This window comes from Vombatus ursinus, unplaced genomic scaffold, assembly GCF_900497805.2.
Source record: "Vombatus ursinus unplaced genomic scaffold, bare-nosed wombat genome assembly UNPS02009770.1, whole genome shotgun sequence".
Lineage (NCBI taxonomy): Eukaryota > Metazoa > Chordata > Mammalia > Diprotodontia > Vombatidae > Vombatus > Vombatus ursinus.
In genome coordinates, this window is record NW_020949548.1 from 16,010,359 (window position 1) to 16,027,409 (window position 17,051).

A 17,051-nucleotide genomic window follows, 5' to 3' on the forward strand; every position below is an offset into this window, starting at 1 on the left:
TTTATGCATTTAAAAACATTACTCTGAGAAGTTATCCATAGGTTTTCCCAGATTGCCAAAATTTGTTTCAGGACACAAAAAAGATCCCTTTGAGCTCTAAATCTGTGATCATATAATCACTCTCTTCATCTCCTCTGAATGTCCCAGTCACAGGAAACTCCTAAAGTGCTGGGCCTGGGGAGGGACAGGCTCTCTAGCTCTCTGAGCCCTCTTCCCTTCCCCACCCCCTAAAATTGCTTGTCTGATCTGGACAAATAAATCAATCCCCTCTCATTCATCAGTGACCTTTTCTCAGGTACTTAGGACTTCAGGCTCTGGGGTCCTTTACATTTTAATTTAAACTGACTGGCAGCATTTGGGGGTGTGAGGGCATTGATTTCTTAAGCTTGTTTATCTTCTACTCAAGGGTGTTGGTTTGATTACTGCACATATATAACAGGAGGATTTTTCAAAGCGCTGCTGAGATCACCTGGGAGCCCATCTGCAGAAATAAGACATGTAAGAGGGGAAAGAAAAGGAAGTCAATGGGCTATCAAAACATCATCTTGGAAATAAGAAGCTGATTCCTTTAGATGTTTCAGTGACTGTTACAGATAAAAAGAGACTGGACCTGTGATTTCATATGATATAGGGAATTTCTAGGAGAGAAACTTCTTCCACTTGCAGGTTGGCACCTTCTCTCTCTCTATCCCTCCTCTCTGTCTGTCTCTGTCTCTCTCTCCACCCCTCCCTTTCTTTCTCCCTGTCTCTCTCCCTTTCTCTATCTCCGCCTCTCCATCTCACTTTCTTTTCCACTATTTCTCCTCTCTGTCTCTGTCTCTCTCTCCATCTCTCCCTTTCTTTCTCCCTGTCTCTCTCCCTTTCTCTATCTCTGTCTCTGTCTCTCCATCTCTTTTTCTCTCTTCCCCATCTCTCCTCTCTGTCTCTCTCTCTCCTGCCATCTTTCCCTTTCTTTTTCTTTCTCTCTCCCTTTCTCTTTCTATATCTCTGTCTCTATCTCTCTATCTTTGTCTCTCTATCTCTCTCCATCTCTTTCTCTATCTCTCATTACTAAGCTAATGAAATTTTAAGTGTCAATGACTATTAAAAAGCAGGTATTTGAAAAGACAGAGAATACTTGAAGTGGGAGAAATGGAATCAACTCAGTTCCTCTCCCCCCACTCTCACCCTGAAAGCCTTTCCCATTTTTCTACACCCCTCAAATCATACCCAGTCTTCAAATTCTAGCTAGACTCTTATCGCCTACTCCGTTTCCAGAAAACCTTCCATCACTGCTGATTTATCTTTTGAACTTGGAACACTCAATTACAATAGAATGTCTCACTTTATTCTCTGGTTGTATTCACTTCCATAAGCAGATTGTGAGGTCCTAGACGGTAGGGACCAGGTCTCAAGTTTCTTTGTACCACTCCCAATTGCTGGGTACGTAGTAGGAGCTCAATTATTCTTACTGCTGAACCAAGCAGCCATCGTTCATGTAATTTCTACTTGTATGAGCTACTGGGAGAATAATAGAGCAGGTTCCTATAAAACTAGAGCACTTTCTACACAATTACCCTTTGAGATAGGCGAGTATTATTATCCCTATGTTACAGATAAGGGACACTGAGGCTCAAGAACATATGAGACTTGCCAAAGGCCATACAGTTATTATCAAAGACAAAATCTGAACCCAAGTTTCTTGAATCTAATTTCACTGATGATTTCCATGCAGAAGGCCCCTGACCACCAAAGTATTTGTCTTCCTAGTCAAAGGGCCAAGTATAGATGGAGGCATGTTTCCTAAAGGGGATCATGGGTATAGTGCCTTTGTTCTGTGGGCATGCAGTATGCAAGTAGTTGCTATTTCTCTTTTTCCTTCTCTGAAGCAAGGCAAGGAAAAGGGAATAATTTAAAATTATTTTCAAAATAAACTTTATTGATACAGTCTTTCAATCTCCCCTCCCAGACTGAACCATCCCTTGAGACAAAGGAAACTGATAAGAAAAACATCTGTCAGTTGCATCTAATGATAAGAACAAATTTTTTCCTAGTAATCTCTAGTACTAGTAATCCTAGTAATCTTTTCCTAGTAATCCCAGCCCTTCCCCCCAACCTCCCACCTTGTTGTGATCCAGGAGGTATCAGGGAGATGTGTTTCCTTATATGTCTTTAAGAACTTTTATTGTTTAATTTTTTTTCCATTGGCAACAGTCCATATAAATCTTTCTAAGTTTCTTTAAATTTCTCTTATTCACTTTGCCACCATGATACATTCAGAGACAGTACTTTTTTTCTGCTACTCTCCAACTGATGGTTACTCATTTTGTTTCCAGTTTGTTGATACCATTAAGAGTGTTGCTGTGAATATTTTGTTATATATTGGACCTTGCTTCTGTCTTTGACTTCTTTGGGATTATTTTCCCAGTAATGAGATTACTGGGTCAAGGGTGATGGACAGTTTAGTCAATTTTCTTGTATGATTTCAAATTGTTATTCAGAAGAGCTGGTCCACCTCACAGTTCTAGCAAAAGGTACACCAGCATGCCTGTCTGCCCACTGCCAGCATCAGCTGACTATTCCCATCTATTATCATCTTTGCTAATTCTCTTTTGCCTCGGGTCAGACCTCAGCATTGTTTTAATTTGCATTTCTCTTACTTGTAGTGATGCAAAGCTTATTTTCATGTGTTGATATATAGTTTGCAATTCTTCTCTTGAAAGGACCGATACTTTATTGAGTAATGGCTCTGTTGGTATTACATATTTGTGTCAATTACTTGTATTAGATAAATTATGGGGTTTTTTGCTGTCCAGAGTGAGGTGGACAAAAGCCAGTCTCTAACGCTCCAGCCTATTGCTGTATTAGCTCTGCATTATTTCATCTCTACTCCCTTTGATGCTGTGACATTCAGGAGCTCTGCTCATTGGGGAAATGATGGAAAAGATCTTTCCCTTGACCTTCAGTCTGACCGCCTGAGCCACATTCCCAGGAGACAATTGTGCAGCCATAAATCAAGGCATATTAACTAGGCAAAAGCAAAAGCTGACTGACCTTGCAGCAAGGGAGCAGAAGAGAATATTCCCAAAACATACATTGAAATTTGGAAATGGAAGCAAACCTGAGAAATCTGTGATGGAGAACTGGGAACTCTGAAACCATGTAGTTCAACTCTCTTATTTTTCAGACAGGAAATAGACAACCAGGAGGTCAAGTGATTTGCCCAAGGTCACTTGGATAGTAAGCAGCAGAGACAGCATTCAAACCCAACTTCCTTCACTCCAGAGCCTGTGCTCTTTCTATGGGTCCACAGCCAAACCTTTCATTTGGAAGATGAGAAGCATAGAGCAGAGTGGGTCAGATGAGTTAAAATATGTAAAGCTCATTGCAAACTTTAAAGTATGGTATAAATTCAGTTAGTATTATTACTCGTGGTCAAGGTCACTTACAAGTTAATAGTAAGGATATGTCTAGAATACAATTCTCCTACCTCCTACTCCAAGCTTCTTTCTACCCTGAATTCATTTTGCCTAGATGTAAGCTTCAGTAAATCTAAAATTTAGACACTAGAAAGCACTCCATAATCTACACAAAATTAAGTTTTAAAGCATAATGTCAAGCTAAAGGAATTAGGATGGACTTTTTGTTTGCAAGCTTTCCAGCATTTCCCCTCACACTTCCTTATAAACATTAAAAAAAATATGTTATTTCCCTGTAAATGGTTTCAACAGAACAAAAAAGATAAAATTCATGTTTTCCAGCTCAAAGGTGACCCTGGACCTGAAGACAATTTGCCTCCTGTCATTATGTGTCTCTATGAACTGTCAAAGTCCCAAGCAGGCAGACCTGCTTTACCTGTTTCTTTGTGCCAAACCTGAACTCAGTTAGGAGAGAAGTCTCACATGGCAGGAGAAGACCCAAAGCACATAGATTTTTTCATTTTCTAATAAAAGACCTCAATGGAATGAAATTAGTGTTGAGGCTGAAATGCAGATTTTGTAAGAAGAGGGCATTGAAGAGAACCAAGGCCCTCTTCTGAGCAGCTTGCCATCTGTTTGAGGCAGTGCTGGATTCTACTTCTATATAATCAAGGAATCACAGAATCTTCAAGTTGGAAGGCACCACAAAAGGCCTTCTATTCTAACCCATGTCCCAAGAAGAATCCCTCCCCACTTACTAAAGTTAACACCTTGCACCTTCACTTTTTGGATCCCATCTAACTATAAGCAATTTCTTGTTGGCTGTAAGATTTCTGGGACAACAACTCTCTAGCCAAAAAATTGTCTTCCCTGCAGTTTTTTTCAAGTCTAGCTGTTCTCAGAGTTCTAGGGAGAAGTCCTACCTGAATGCAGTTTATATCTGTGTTGGGGTGGCCAGGTTTGCCTGGGATAGAAGAGCAGAAGCACCTTGGCAGCATGCAGAAGGTGCCTCTGGGTCATGGTTGTGTGTCTTCATCTTCTTCCTCCATCCTTCTAAAGAAACAGGCCCTCTGACGTAAGAGGGCTCTATTATTCCTGAGGTTCAGTCTTCTTTGGGGACACTGAACAATGGACTCAATTAAATATTCCCTAAATCCTGGGGGGTGGGGAGGAAGTGGTGGTGTGAGAAGAGAAAAGGCAGGATCTTTTTCTTTAATGCCTCTCCCACTCTTGGATTGGTCCAGAAGCCATATTTTAAACCTTGGCTCTGAAAAATAGCCTTTCAATAACTATGATCTCAGGGGAGGACAACTTTGAAGAGATGGCATTTTGAAGTTATGATTTATAGCTCAGATCCGGAAGCAAGGAGTCAGTCTCAAAGAGTAATAGTCAGGGAACTTACATATGAATCTAGGAGAACTTGCATCTGCTTTCTGCTGACTGTGCTTGCATAGGTGATCTTTTTGTTGAATGTTTGTCTTTCTTTTGAGAGAGAGAGAGAGAGAGCGAGAGAGCGAGAGGGAGAGAGAAATCTGGTGAAAATCAATAGAAACTAGCTCTATAAAGAGTTAGATTACTGTAGGAACTAAATTGAATTGTCTCTCTCTCACACACACACACACCAAACACACATACACACCCTAAAAAGGAATGGTATAAAATGTTTGAAAGTCCGACATTCTCCTGGTTGAATCTCCTCCTGTCCTACCTTCCCTGGACTAAGGGAATGGCTAAGCAAAGGATGCATTGCAGCACAGAAATCCAGCCAAGGCGGATGGAGGGCAGCTGTTCAGTGTCTCAGGCAAATTATCTTTATTAAATTTTTCCTCTTCCACTGAGTTCATTTGGTAATACAGAAATGGATGAAAAGAGAAGCGGGTCTTGTTTTTCCAAGCAAGGAAGCTTGCCCCAGCCCTGAAAGCAGCGGCCACAGACCCAACAGTGGCAAGAGTACACCACCCTCCCTTCCCCTCAATTCTTTTTTTTTTTAATCCTATCAAAGAAAACTCATCTTTCTCCGAGGAAGCCAAGTCTGGAAGGGAAATATAATTGCCACACCCACTTAGGGCACTTGCTCCAAGCAAGGGATGCTGGCATTGGCCAATAGACCCTCTGATGTCCCCGGCACTGAGGAGCTTCGTTTCAGTCACAAGCCTGCTATGTGCGGTGCTCGGGGTCGGGAGCGGGGGAGGGGGCGACCTCTTTCTTTGCTGGCTGTGGCTCCCGAAGTCTGTCTGCCTGTCTCTGTCTCTCTTTCTGTCTCTGTCTCTGTTTCTCTCCCTCCTTGAAGGCATTTGCGGGGGAGGTTTGCTATCTTTGCGGGGAAACAGAGAGGACAAGAGCTCCAAGTCCCGGGAGGAGGCTTACAGTCACCAGGGCCATTTTCCAACAATATCGCCCCTTGGGGAAAGAAAGCTGCGCTTTCCGGGGTTTCGGAACTTGGGCCAGAAGCAAGAAACAGCGGTAGTGTGATGCGAAGGGTGGGAAGGCAATGTAGACAGCTTCAGGGATTTGGTACCCGGGGCTGGGCCGGGGAGATGGGCGGGAACAACACTTTCGGACCAGCTGTGGCGGCCGAACAAAGCTCAACTTCGAAGGGGAGGACGAGGAAGAGAAGGAAGGGGCGGACGGCACTGCTGTGCTTCGGCTCTTACTGTGCTTCCGAATCTGTGGTTTCGCTGGTCTCGAACCCGCGTTCTGCTCCGCGGAGTTAACCTGAGCCTAAGTCTGATGCTCCCCATCCCGCCTAATCTAGCGGAACTCCTGATCCTAGCCCATCCTCAGCCCAGTTCTGCCCAGCGGAATTGCCTGCTGGGATCTGGTCTGGTTTTGGTCATAGTGACTCCAGCAAGACCTGAGCCTCAGAAGCCCTCCGAAGGAGCTTTTTGAAGCTCGCTGGCCCCGGCGAATCCTTTGATACGGTTTGAGTTTGGTTCGGTAGTGGTGAACCCACTCTCCTCAGGCTGAGGACGTTAAGGACCAAATAAAGTCTGGAAAGACTAAACACTTGTCTAAGGACAAACAGTAAGATTCAAAGTCAGACAAAGTTTTACAGCTGCAGGAAACTTAGGAAATTGTCTTGTCCCACTCCCCTTTTACAGAAAAGGAAATTGAGACTCAGGGGAAATCCCGGGACTCCTACAGTAGAAATCAGGTCTGCTGACTCCAGACCCAGGGCTCAGTTCCATTACTCCAAGCTTTCTGGTCTGGCTAGGGCCGGGTATATGAGCTTTGCTGGTCCCTGATTCCTAGCCAAGTCATAGGATCATAGATTTGGAGCTGGAGGGACCTTGGAGGTCATATAGTTAAACCTCTTCATTTTGCAGATGAGGAAACTGAGGTTCCCAGAGGTTAGGAGATTAGCCTGCGTTCAAAAAGCTAGTAAACGGATTTGTCTTTCAGGGTCTTCCTGATGTCAACTTCAGCACTATCCACATTCTAAATCAAGTTGACTCTCCCAGTGGATGGGACAAAGGCCCACACCAAGCAGGGGTCCCCAAAGTCAGACCAAACTAAAAGCTGTGGAGAAGGTACAGGGAAACTGGCAGGGCCGTCGGGCCAGGAAAGGCAGGGGTGACGCTCTATGTAACTCCGCTCAGGTCACAAGCTAGGGAAATTAGTACTTGAGAAGCTCCACGAGAGGTCTAGTGAGTCTGGTTAGGTTTGCAGACATCGGTCTCTTGGGGTTCTTCCCACCTCTTCCCTATCTCGCTCCTGGCACCTTTCCCCAAGTATGGGACAGGGCTGAACTGGAGCCTACTTCTTGTCTGCTTTGGACGTCTATCGGAGAAGGAGAACTGAGAAATCAATTAATCCCTCCCCACATTTAACAACTCTTATTGGTCGTGTTAGGCGCTGCTGGGCACCAAAAGGAAAGCAAGGTACAGACTGGTGTTTTCACTGGGAATCAGGAGAGGTGGGTTCTAGTCCAGGCAAAAGGTTACTCCCTGTGGAACTTGGAACGAGTTACTTTCCCATTTCTGGATCTCAGTTTCCCTTCCTGTAAAAATCAAGGGGATGATCTTCAGAGTATCCTAGAGCTCTAAAACTATGATTCTAAGACACAGGAGAGCCTAAAGACTGAGAACCTACAGTCTAGTTTTATTTGGCAGAGAGTAAAGTGTCTATGGAAAGAGACCTTTGCTACTTAGTCCTTCACCCCAGGTGACTTTGAGCAGTTTATTCACTCCTTCAGGATTCCATGTCTTTATCTAAAGAGGATTATTTTTTGATTTTGCTTTTGTACCTCAATCTATGATCTGCAGTGCTGTATTTAGAGTTAAAAAAGCACATATTCACAGATGTGAAGTATCCTATGCACCTCTCAGATCCTTTCCAGACTCCGAGGTTCGATCCTCTGCCTAAGCCCGAGGTTTGCACCCGTTGCCAGAGGCCCGACCCTCCAGCAGTCTAATATTTTTGGTTTAGGCCACAGAGCCCTAGATACTTACCCTATGTCCCTTCTCTGAACCCTTCCTTAATCAGGTCCCCAGGTCCCTCACTCGTCCAGACCCTTGTGTCTGGGACACAGACGAATCTCATTACCTGGGCAATGCCAGTTGAAACTCGGTGCCTTAAAACCCAGCCTTTGGCTTCACAGCAACCTTGGTTTACAAAAAAAATATTCAGAGTGGCTTCTACTTTTACAAGTCAATCAGAACTCCAGAGAATTGGGAGATTAGGTTTTTGCCCAGGTGGTTAAAACATCAGGACCAAATTTGGGAGTCCCACATTTTCCCAGGAATCCCTTCATCTTCCAACTAGAAGGGACCACTTTCGTCCCCCACTCCAGCCTCCAGCTCTTTGCTGACATGATAGCTCAGGGTGGTCTGGGTGTGAAGGTTCAGCTGGAATCAGCTAAGGGGCTGCAGATAGACCCTATCCCATTCCCTTTGTGCCCTAGTTTCCGGCCTTTCTTCTAGGCGGGTGGTCCAGGGCGTCCCAGTGTGAAGGTGAGGAAGATGGTTGAGAGAGGGATATCTGGGCTGCGCCTAGGTCAGGCTGCTCCTAAGTCAGAGGTTGGATGGACTGTTGGTTGTGGGTGGGAGATGTGCAGAAAAGTAGCTATCTAGGTTCCCATGTCTAAGAATGGAGGGGATGCCAGGGCATGAGTGGGTTCTTTCAAAGCAGAAATTTCCTGCTATGTTTGGCGATAAGGAAAAGACTGTTGAAAAGACCTCAGGTCGGGCCAGAGGACCTGAGTGAGCAAATGTCCCTGACTTCCTTAACGGCCCAGAGGGACAGCTCCCGGCCCGGGTGGAACCCTGGGCGTCTTTCGGGCTTACCCTTCCACCCTTTTCCCTCCAGCTCAGTCAGCTGGGGAACATCTCCCTTTTCCCAACCCTCAGCAAAGTCGCCAACCGTCTTTCCTTCCAGCCTTGACCAAGCTCAGAGTCGGGTCAGACATCCAAGGGTTCCCAGCGCAGAGCTACCTCGGGGCAGAGACAGATAGGCAGGGATGTAGACAGACGGACATATAGACGGAGAGAGACATATAGACAGACAGATGTGTAGACAGGGACAGACAAAGACAGATACAGACAAACGGACAGAGACAGACGCCACGCCCCTGTATTTACGGTACCATATAGCCCAACCGGGAGGAAAGGAGAAGCTTGAGCCGACAAAATGTCACTTTAGCCCTCTTTCTGTCACACACACTGGGTAGGTCTTGCGGAACCCAAGTTCGCGCCGATGGACCTCATTCTTGAACTCACCTAACCCGACCCTTGTTTCGGCTCCGGCCGCAGCTCCCAACGCGCCTCTTGCTGCTCGCTCCGCTCGCGGAGCTCCCAGGGCCCCCATCTCCGAGCAAGCGGTTCCAAGTCCTGCTTCCCACCAGCCGCGGGTTGGCTCGCTGCTCTCCCTGGGAGGGCTGCAATCGGCCAGAGCCGAGGATGCACCGTTGCAGAGCGCGCAGAGCACTGGCGCGCGCGTACACTGCCAAACACACCCATATTCCCAGGGGCGTTTACACACACAGCCGTAGTCACCAAGAAAGCACTAGGGAAGGAGCAAGAGTCTGTTCACCATCCCTTAAAACGTGGATGACAAAACTTAATTCTGAGACTGGACAACCCAAGGTTTCCGGACCAAGGTGGCGGGGAGGGGAGTGAACGCAAGGGAGATGTGCAGACTCCCCGAAAACTTGCTTTTCCCCAGGACGAGAATCGGCAGTGTGTGTGTGCACGAGCGGGACTACTAACTCCTCCCAACTTTCCGTCTCTAATCCCTTTGCTTCCCCTTCCCAGGCGCAGGCTCTTGCATGGAGCCAGTCCATCGATTTAGCCAGGGGACTGATGGGGAGCCACAGTGGGAGGCTGCAGGGAAACGACTAAGGAACCCTTCCTGTCCTCCTGGGCAACTCTGCAAAGAGGCCCCCGAGGCATAGGGCAGCTGTGCAAACCCAGCGCTTTCGAGCTCTGTATCTCAGTGATGGATGAAGCAGAGAGATCTCTCAGCCCGGAGCTGGAGCGTGAGGTAGGGGTGGCGTAGAGGAAGGACTAGGGAGAAGGTCCAGGGAGTAGCTGAAGCAATGCTAGGAACCCCACCACCCCAGATTTTGGCAGAGGGAGCTGGAAGCTCCGACGGCCTCCTGGGCTCAGGCCCGCGGTAACTAGCCATACCTTGTCCCCAATCCGCCATCCAGAGGAAGGTAGAAAGCAAGCCTGGAGACCCTGGAAGCTGGAGTAATTCGAGGAAACACTTTGAGAGCTGGCTGTATTCCCGCCAGCCAAACGGTCAAAGCCAGTGCTCCTGGAGACTCAGCCCTCTAAATTCGGGGTGATCGGCGCTCGGCGCCGGGTTCCCTAGCTTCCCAAGAACAGATTAGACAAGAGGCTGGTTTCCCATTTTCTTTTTCTTCTTGGGATGATTGCCCTCTCCAGAGAGGGAGCCCGGAGAACCCGCAGAGGCGCAGATAGAGCCCGGCTTTCCGACAGGTTAATAGCGCATCTAAGGGGGGAGGTTCGAAGCCCTCACTGAGGAAGAGGACTCTGGAAGAGGAAGGGGACAGGTTTCCCCTTTCTTTGAGGAAGCAGAGGTTGGCCGAGGCATCGGGGCAACCTGTAGGTCAATAGTCCTAGAGAATCTTTGCCTCTCTGGGTCAGTGGGAGAGGAAGACAGCCACTTGGACTTCGTCCAGTCGGGGTGGATGTCTGTGTGAGGGTATGCTCCTCTGTTCAGTCCTCCCTCTGAGTGGGCCCAGGTTGTACCGCTGTGCTGTAGAGCCCTGGAACTAGGAGACCTGGGTTCTAGTTGAAGCCATGACACTAATTAGAAATGTGACCTTGATCAAGCTCCTCTCTATGTATTTTTTACGCATCTGTAAAAGGAGGAGGTTGGATTAGATAAACTCTGAATTCCCTCTGAACTCTGACCTTCTGGAAAGGACAATGGTACCCACTGAGGCTTAGGAAGTCTTACCTTGACTCTCTGGTTCTCCAAAGTCAAAATTCATTAAATACTCTTTCATTGCACTCCAGGCCAGTTAGACTCCTAATAGACTAATGCAAAGGGGAAGGGAAGTATAGGTGTAAATAAAGCACTTCAGTCTATAGTAGCAGGTGCTGGTGGCTACATGGGAAGTTAAAAGAACCACTGTATAGACTAACTATCATGGCGGTGGTGGTGCTGCTGGTGGTAAGAGCATCATAGATTCACAGAATGGGAGGTCAGCTAGTGCAGTCTCCCCACTACATTTCCCCTAACTGTTAGCTAGCCAGCCATGGACGCTTTCAGCCACAAGAGCCACTGAGACCAGTAGGCTGAGAATGTCTCCAGCTGCCTTAGGATGGCTTTTGGGTGTGCTGCTCCCAGCCCAGTCCTGGTGATATCTGGTAGGCCTCTCTGCCAGAATTAGGAGATGTGGGGATTAAAATTTCCTTTCCCCCAAACATTTCCTCAGCTGCAGATCCCCTTGCAATGCATATGTTTTGCTGTAGATGTCACTTGAATTAAGTACCTACACTAATCCTAATCTGTCCCTTGAAGTGCCCATTCAAAGAAACGTGATCCTCACCTTGCCTCAGGAGGCCAGGAAAGTGTATCTTTCCATTACTGATGACGTCAAACAATTTTCCTTACTTTTAATTAACTTTTGGAGTTTTGCTTCTCTTTCCCAGTTTTTCTTATCTTCCTCCCCTCCCCCTCATCTCTCTTTTTCTCTCTCTTTTTTTTTTCTTTGCAATGACCTCAATGCAAATGTAAGCCTATGAAACAGGGAGATGTCTGGCACGTTTTGTCAATGGGATACTGGCATGACTGGAGGCTGACGTCATTTGAACACCTAGGCTATCAAGTCCTACCGCCGACTGGTTGATTTGGTCAAGAGGTCTTTTGATTGGCTGGCGAGGGCTTCTCAACCGCCTACACTCATCTGCCTGGCGGTAGATATAAACCGAGAAGGCTTCAGCATTGGACAGCAACAGGATTAGAAACTCAACTCAGGCAGAAACCCGCACCTCGGCTCTCAGAGCTGCAGTTTTTCAGGAAACCTCGCTCCCCAAGGTAAGATAACTTTTTTTTTTCTCATAGCTAAAATTGTGTGTGTTGCCTACGTATAGATTTAATTAATTAAGATTTATTTATTTAAGATTTATCTTTTCATAAATACTAACCTACATTGGGCTTTCTAAAATGCTTTCCTGTCCAACTTTGCCTTTTTCTCTCTTCTTTAAAGCTCCGCTGTTCTTTAGAAATGCTCAGGCAATTTTTCTGTTTGGAGAAGAATATTGTGCTTCTGCGATTCAAAAGGGATAGACTCTCTCTTCCCCTCTCCCCCAAGGGGTAGACCGTTAAAAAGAATACTGTATTTCACCACTTGTGGCTTGGCTACCTGTGGATTCGAGTACCACCCCAGGCGCCCTCTTTCTTTAATGATTTTAGCTTTCATTTTACCGCAATTCTGGATTATGTCAATTCAGTCTGAGCAAGGGTTTTGAGATAACAATGTAATTGCATTTGAAAGAGCAAAAAAGCAGCTTCCACTTCTGATGGCTGAGAGAATTTAGCATTCCAAATCACGAAGATCTCACAGAGATGCACGGACCTTTGTTAGGAGCACAAGTAGCTCACTGACTTTCCAGGAACCTCCAGTCAAGGTATCTGGTTCTTAATTATTTGATTACGATTTCACGTGATTCTTAATTGTCTGGCCAGAAACAAATTTAACTCTAAGTCTCTGGAAACCAATTCTAAAGATGTTATTTGGAAAAGGAGGAAAGCCATGCCTAGTAACAATTCCTTGAGCCTTTAGTACAGGTTTCTTTAAACATTTCTTAACTTTAGCAAGTTCTGGAGATATTTTTGTTTACAAAAATCCTTGCTTAAAGAAAAAAAAAATTCCATGTTGAATATCAGAGGGGTCACCAATCGACTTGAATTAGTTTATTTAAATGGGCATATAACATGCTACCTATTTGCAGTTTGTGCATTTTCTTGGGGCTAGCAGCATTTATTCCTAAGTAAAAATGGAAAGATGGATAATTAACTGGACCAATACTCTCCAATTTAAATTCCTGGAGCCAGATAGATTCAAGACTTCTATTTAAGAAAGTCACGGCAAGTCTTTAATAAAGTTGACCTTTGAGGGCACCTGTTGAAATCAACACACAGAATGAACTGGCCATAGAAGCAAAACCCCTGCTTCCCATTAAAAGGCAAGGAATTCTTTCATAGCTAATGAACAGCTTCTTACTCCTTGGTCCTTTAGGACCAAAGGGAGAGACTGACAAGGCTTTTGCTGGACCCTCCTGTTCTCAGTGACTTGGTGTCTAGTCATTCGCAGTGATTATACCAATGAGGGCAAAGAGAGATGCCCAGAGGGGAGTGGTACCTTCTTAACACTAATGAGAATCCTTTCCATTCCTACAACACTTCCCAACCTTGGAAACATTTTTACAGTCATTAGCTCATTTGATCAGCCTTTTTGACTGTAGGAAGGGCAGGGCTTATTGTTCTCATTCCGGAAAGAGCAAAGAAACTGAGGCTTAGAGAGGTGGTGACTTATTGAAGTATGTCCAGGAAAGTATGTCCAAGGACTAGAACCTAGGTATCCTAGCTCCCAACTCACTGCTCTTCCCTATGTAGTATGGACATATTTAGTATGTACTCTACTTAGAACATAACCCAATAGAACATAAACTCCTTGAGGGCAGGAATCTTGTTTTTGGCTTTATCTTCTTAGCACTTATCCCAGTGCTTGGAAATAATGAGTTTAATAAATGTTTTTCTAGTAGATTTGGAAGCCCCTCAATTTCAGTGAACTGTAAAGTAAGTTTTGGGGTGGTGATGATGGTGAGGTGATCCAAGAGTCCAAAGGTTTCTGTTTCTCTCTTGTTCCAGAGAGGACGCCATGATCCTCCTAAAGCTCTCTTCCTTCCTGGCTTTCTTTGCCTTGGTTGTATGCCAGATGGACAGCCTCCAGGCTGCTCCATTCAGGTAAGAGGTGGACCCACCCCAGAATCCCTCCTGGGGAGGGGGTGCTCTCCAGTGGCCCATATTGCAGGAGTTTCCCTCTCCCCCTAGGCCTGGGTTTGAATCTGTCATGCCAGACCATGTGTCTCTCAGCGATGATGAAGCGAGGCACCTGCTGAATGCTTTGGTGAAGGAGTTTGTGCAGATGAAAGCCGATGAGCTGGATCAGGTGACTGAGGACAACAGGTAAGGTTTACCATCACAACAGAGTACAAAACCAGTCATGTGGGGGTGGCTTCCTCCACCTGCCACAGCCCTGAATACTGATGCTTGACTTTTCTCTCCTGCTAATACAAGAGAGCTAAATTGTTTTCCAAGCCAACCTACAATGATGATGTTTACAAAAGAATACATCTGGCCAGAAGTTGCCTTAGGCTGTCCTTGTTATTCAGGGGATGGGGACCAGCTGTTCTAGGTATCTACTGAAGGTAGAGTAAGAGGCAGCTGGCTCTTACTGCACTCTGATAGATGGAGGCCAGGCCCAAGGATTTCATGTTTGTGAGAGTTGTTACAAACCGGTACTAGATGTTCTGCGATCTCCTTCTCTGGGGGATTCCCCTTCTACCCTCATGGAGTAGAGACTCCTTCCTTTACCTACCGGAACTGGTTTAGGTGTGATCAACGTGCAGTCTGGGGTAAGGACACCATGACCTGACAAGAGTCCCCGACCATTCCTGCCCCTTTAACCTGCTTCCAATTATCTCTTTGCAACTCTTAATGACACACAAAAAAATGCCAGTAGAGGGTGAGTTGGACTTGGTAGAGAAAGGGCGATCTTAAAATTTAGCCGTTTCACAGGTATGTTTGGAGATCAGGCCCGGCAGCTGCTCCTAGAATTCTCTGTTGCAATGGTGCATGCTGCCCAGAGGCATGGAGTTCAGATCCCAGTTCCTCTCTTCCTCCTTCCTCAGCATCCTCCAGGCCAGAGGCATGGGAGCTCTTTGCATCTTCTTTAATGAATGCCTCCTGCTGAGCATGATAGGCTGACCAGCATGCTGAATGCCTTAGAGAGAACCTTCAGTGCTAGTTCTAGGTCAAGGTGCATCGATCTCCCCTTTCTTTTTCAACTGGCATTGTTTTCCCCTCAGACTGTGTTCTCCTAACTCTGAGTATATGGTCTCTCTCTCCAAAACCTCCCAACCCCTTTGATCCTGACCTCTTCCCTTCTCCCCATACCCCCCAACAGCCTTAGCCCTTTGCATGAAATCAGTCTAAGCCTAGTGTGAAGGGCAAATGCATGTTACCATTGCATGTTACCTTCTGGCATGTTTTTTTCCCTGCAGCCTGGACAGACCTAGAGCTAAGCGGTGCAGTAATCTGAGTACCTGTTTGCTGGGCAAGCTCTCACAGGAACTGCACAGGCTACACACTTACACGCGCACTGACGTCGGGGCGCGAACACCTGGCAAGAAACGAGACCTGCTGAGCGACCTGGAGAATGATCGTTACGCAAACTCTGAGGATGTCCTGGGGAGCAACTAGACTGGCTTGGCTTTCTGCCTTTTCCCATGTTCTCTCCTTGACTTCCTTTCTCATTTCCTTCCTTCCTTTCTGTCTTTACCTTGATGCATGTATTTTTTTTTAATTATGATTTCTGATTCTGCTGTGTTCATTAGATACAATTGCTGACAGAGAATGTTTGAGACTTTAAAGTGGGAAGGGCAAAGGTCATGCACAAATAAGTCTGGCTAAGGAAGAAAAAAACCATTCAGATTTTTACTAATCAATGAATCGATCTGAAAGTGCTGCCAGAGGGTACAACTCCTTGTCTAGGACAGTTCATTCTACACATCAGCCTTTGGCTTCAGGTTGTACCGATGGGCACAGCTTCCATGCTTAGCCATGTTGAATAAACCTATCATTTTTAAAAGGCTCTCAGCTGTCATGTCGATTGCTTTAGTCTTATTCCCTTAACCCCTCTCCCTCAAATGTCACGTTCTCATCAAGAGTTAGACTTGAGGGACCTCAGAGTTAGTCTGAGTTCATAGATTGCTGAGCACACTATTTGGCCACAAACTTTCGGACATGCTTGAGCTGTGGAACAGGTAAGCAAGCACTCATGGAAAGGTGGCTCACAGCAATCTCTGTGGTTACTGGGACTCCTTCAGGTAAGCCCTTTTCCCTATGTTATGTGGATGGGGATGTGGCCCTGGGGAAGTCACTGGAGAGGCTAAAAGGGTGCAACCATCCTCTACTCTCCTTTGCTCCTGGCTGCTAATGGGAGCTGTATGTGTTTATTACAGGAAGTGCACGAAGGAGAGAAGTGCCAGGGTGTTTGAATTAACTAGAAACAGATTGTTATAGCTGACTGAGCAATGGCACCAGAGGTTCTCCTTCTTGTTCTCATAGGTCTTTGCTGAACACAGCTTCTTGGGCGAGGGTAGGGAGGAGAATCCATGGAGAAGCCAGCAAAAAGAAAGGAATTTTAGCATGTGGTTGATGGTTTAAAGAAGGTTTGGAAATTTTCACTGTAGAATACCTAAAATCATGGGATGAATGCCTCAAAGGGACTCCAGGGAATGTCTTCCTTCTTAATGGACCTTATTATGATCTTCAGTGCTGGTAACCGAGTTTAAAACAGTCCCTTATTGTTATGGGATGCTTTGCCAGTGAGTACCTTCGTCTTGCTCTTGTGTCTGCATCTGCCCATAGCAAGCCCCAAACGGCATCCTATTGGGAGAGACTGACACCGAACATTTCTTTTCCCTTTTGAAAATCAGTGTCACTGCTCAGAAGCGTGGCTGCAACACTGCTACCTGTGTGACCCACCGGTTGGCGGATTTCCTAAGCAGGTCAGGAGGTGTGGTCAAGAGCAACTTCGTGCCAACCAATGTGGGGGCTAAAGCATTCGGCAGACGACGGAGGGATGTCTAGGCATCTGACTGAACCCAGGAGGAATGTGAGTGCTGAGGTCAAGGCAGCTTCGCTATGGAGGGGGTTTCCTTATGTCTTCATTTCTTAGGATTAGAGGATCCAGAGCCAGAGGGGAAGTTAGAAGTCACTTAGTGTAACCTGATCATTTTACAGAAGAAAATGGGAGCCGTGAGGCATTAAGTGACTTGCCCGGTGTCATTTTGGTAGAAAGTTCTAGAGGCAAGATTCAACCCCAGAACCTCAGGCTCCAAATTCATCAGCTCTTTCCATGGGATGCCCCTTGGTTGCATGGAGTTGAGGAAG

At 46.1% G+C, this 17,051-nt stretch overlaps 1 protein-coding gene across 1 annotated transcript; it reads left to right on the forward strand.

Annotated features, from left to right (window-relative positions):
- The first annotated feature begins 11,837 nt into the window (after window positions 1-11,837).
- CALCA (calcitonin related polypeptide alpha) lies at window positions 11,838-15,356 on the forward strand. The gene is made up of 4 exons (XM_027852520.1): window positions 11,838-11,906; window positions 13,743-13,838; window positions 13,926-14,060; window positions 15,158-15,356. Exons 2-4 carry the CDS (start codon window positions 13,753-13,755, stop codon window positions 15,354-15,356), a joined length of 420 nt encoding a protein of 139 aa, XP_027708321.1. The 5' UTR covers window positions 11,838-11,906; window positions 13,743-13,752.
- The last annotated feature ends 1,695 nt before the right edge of the window (window positions 15,357-17,051 follow it).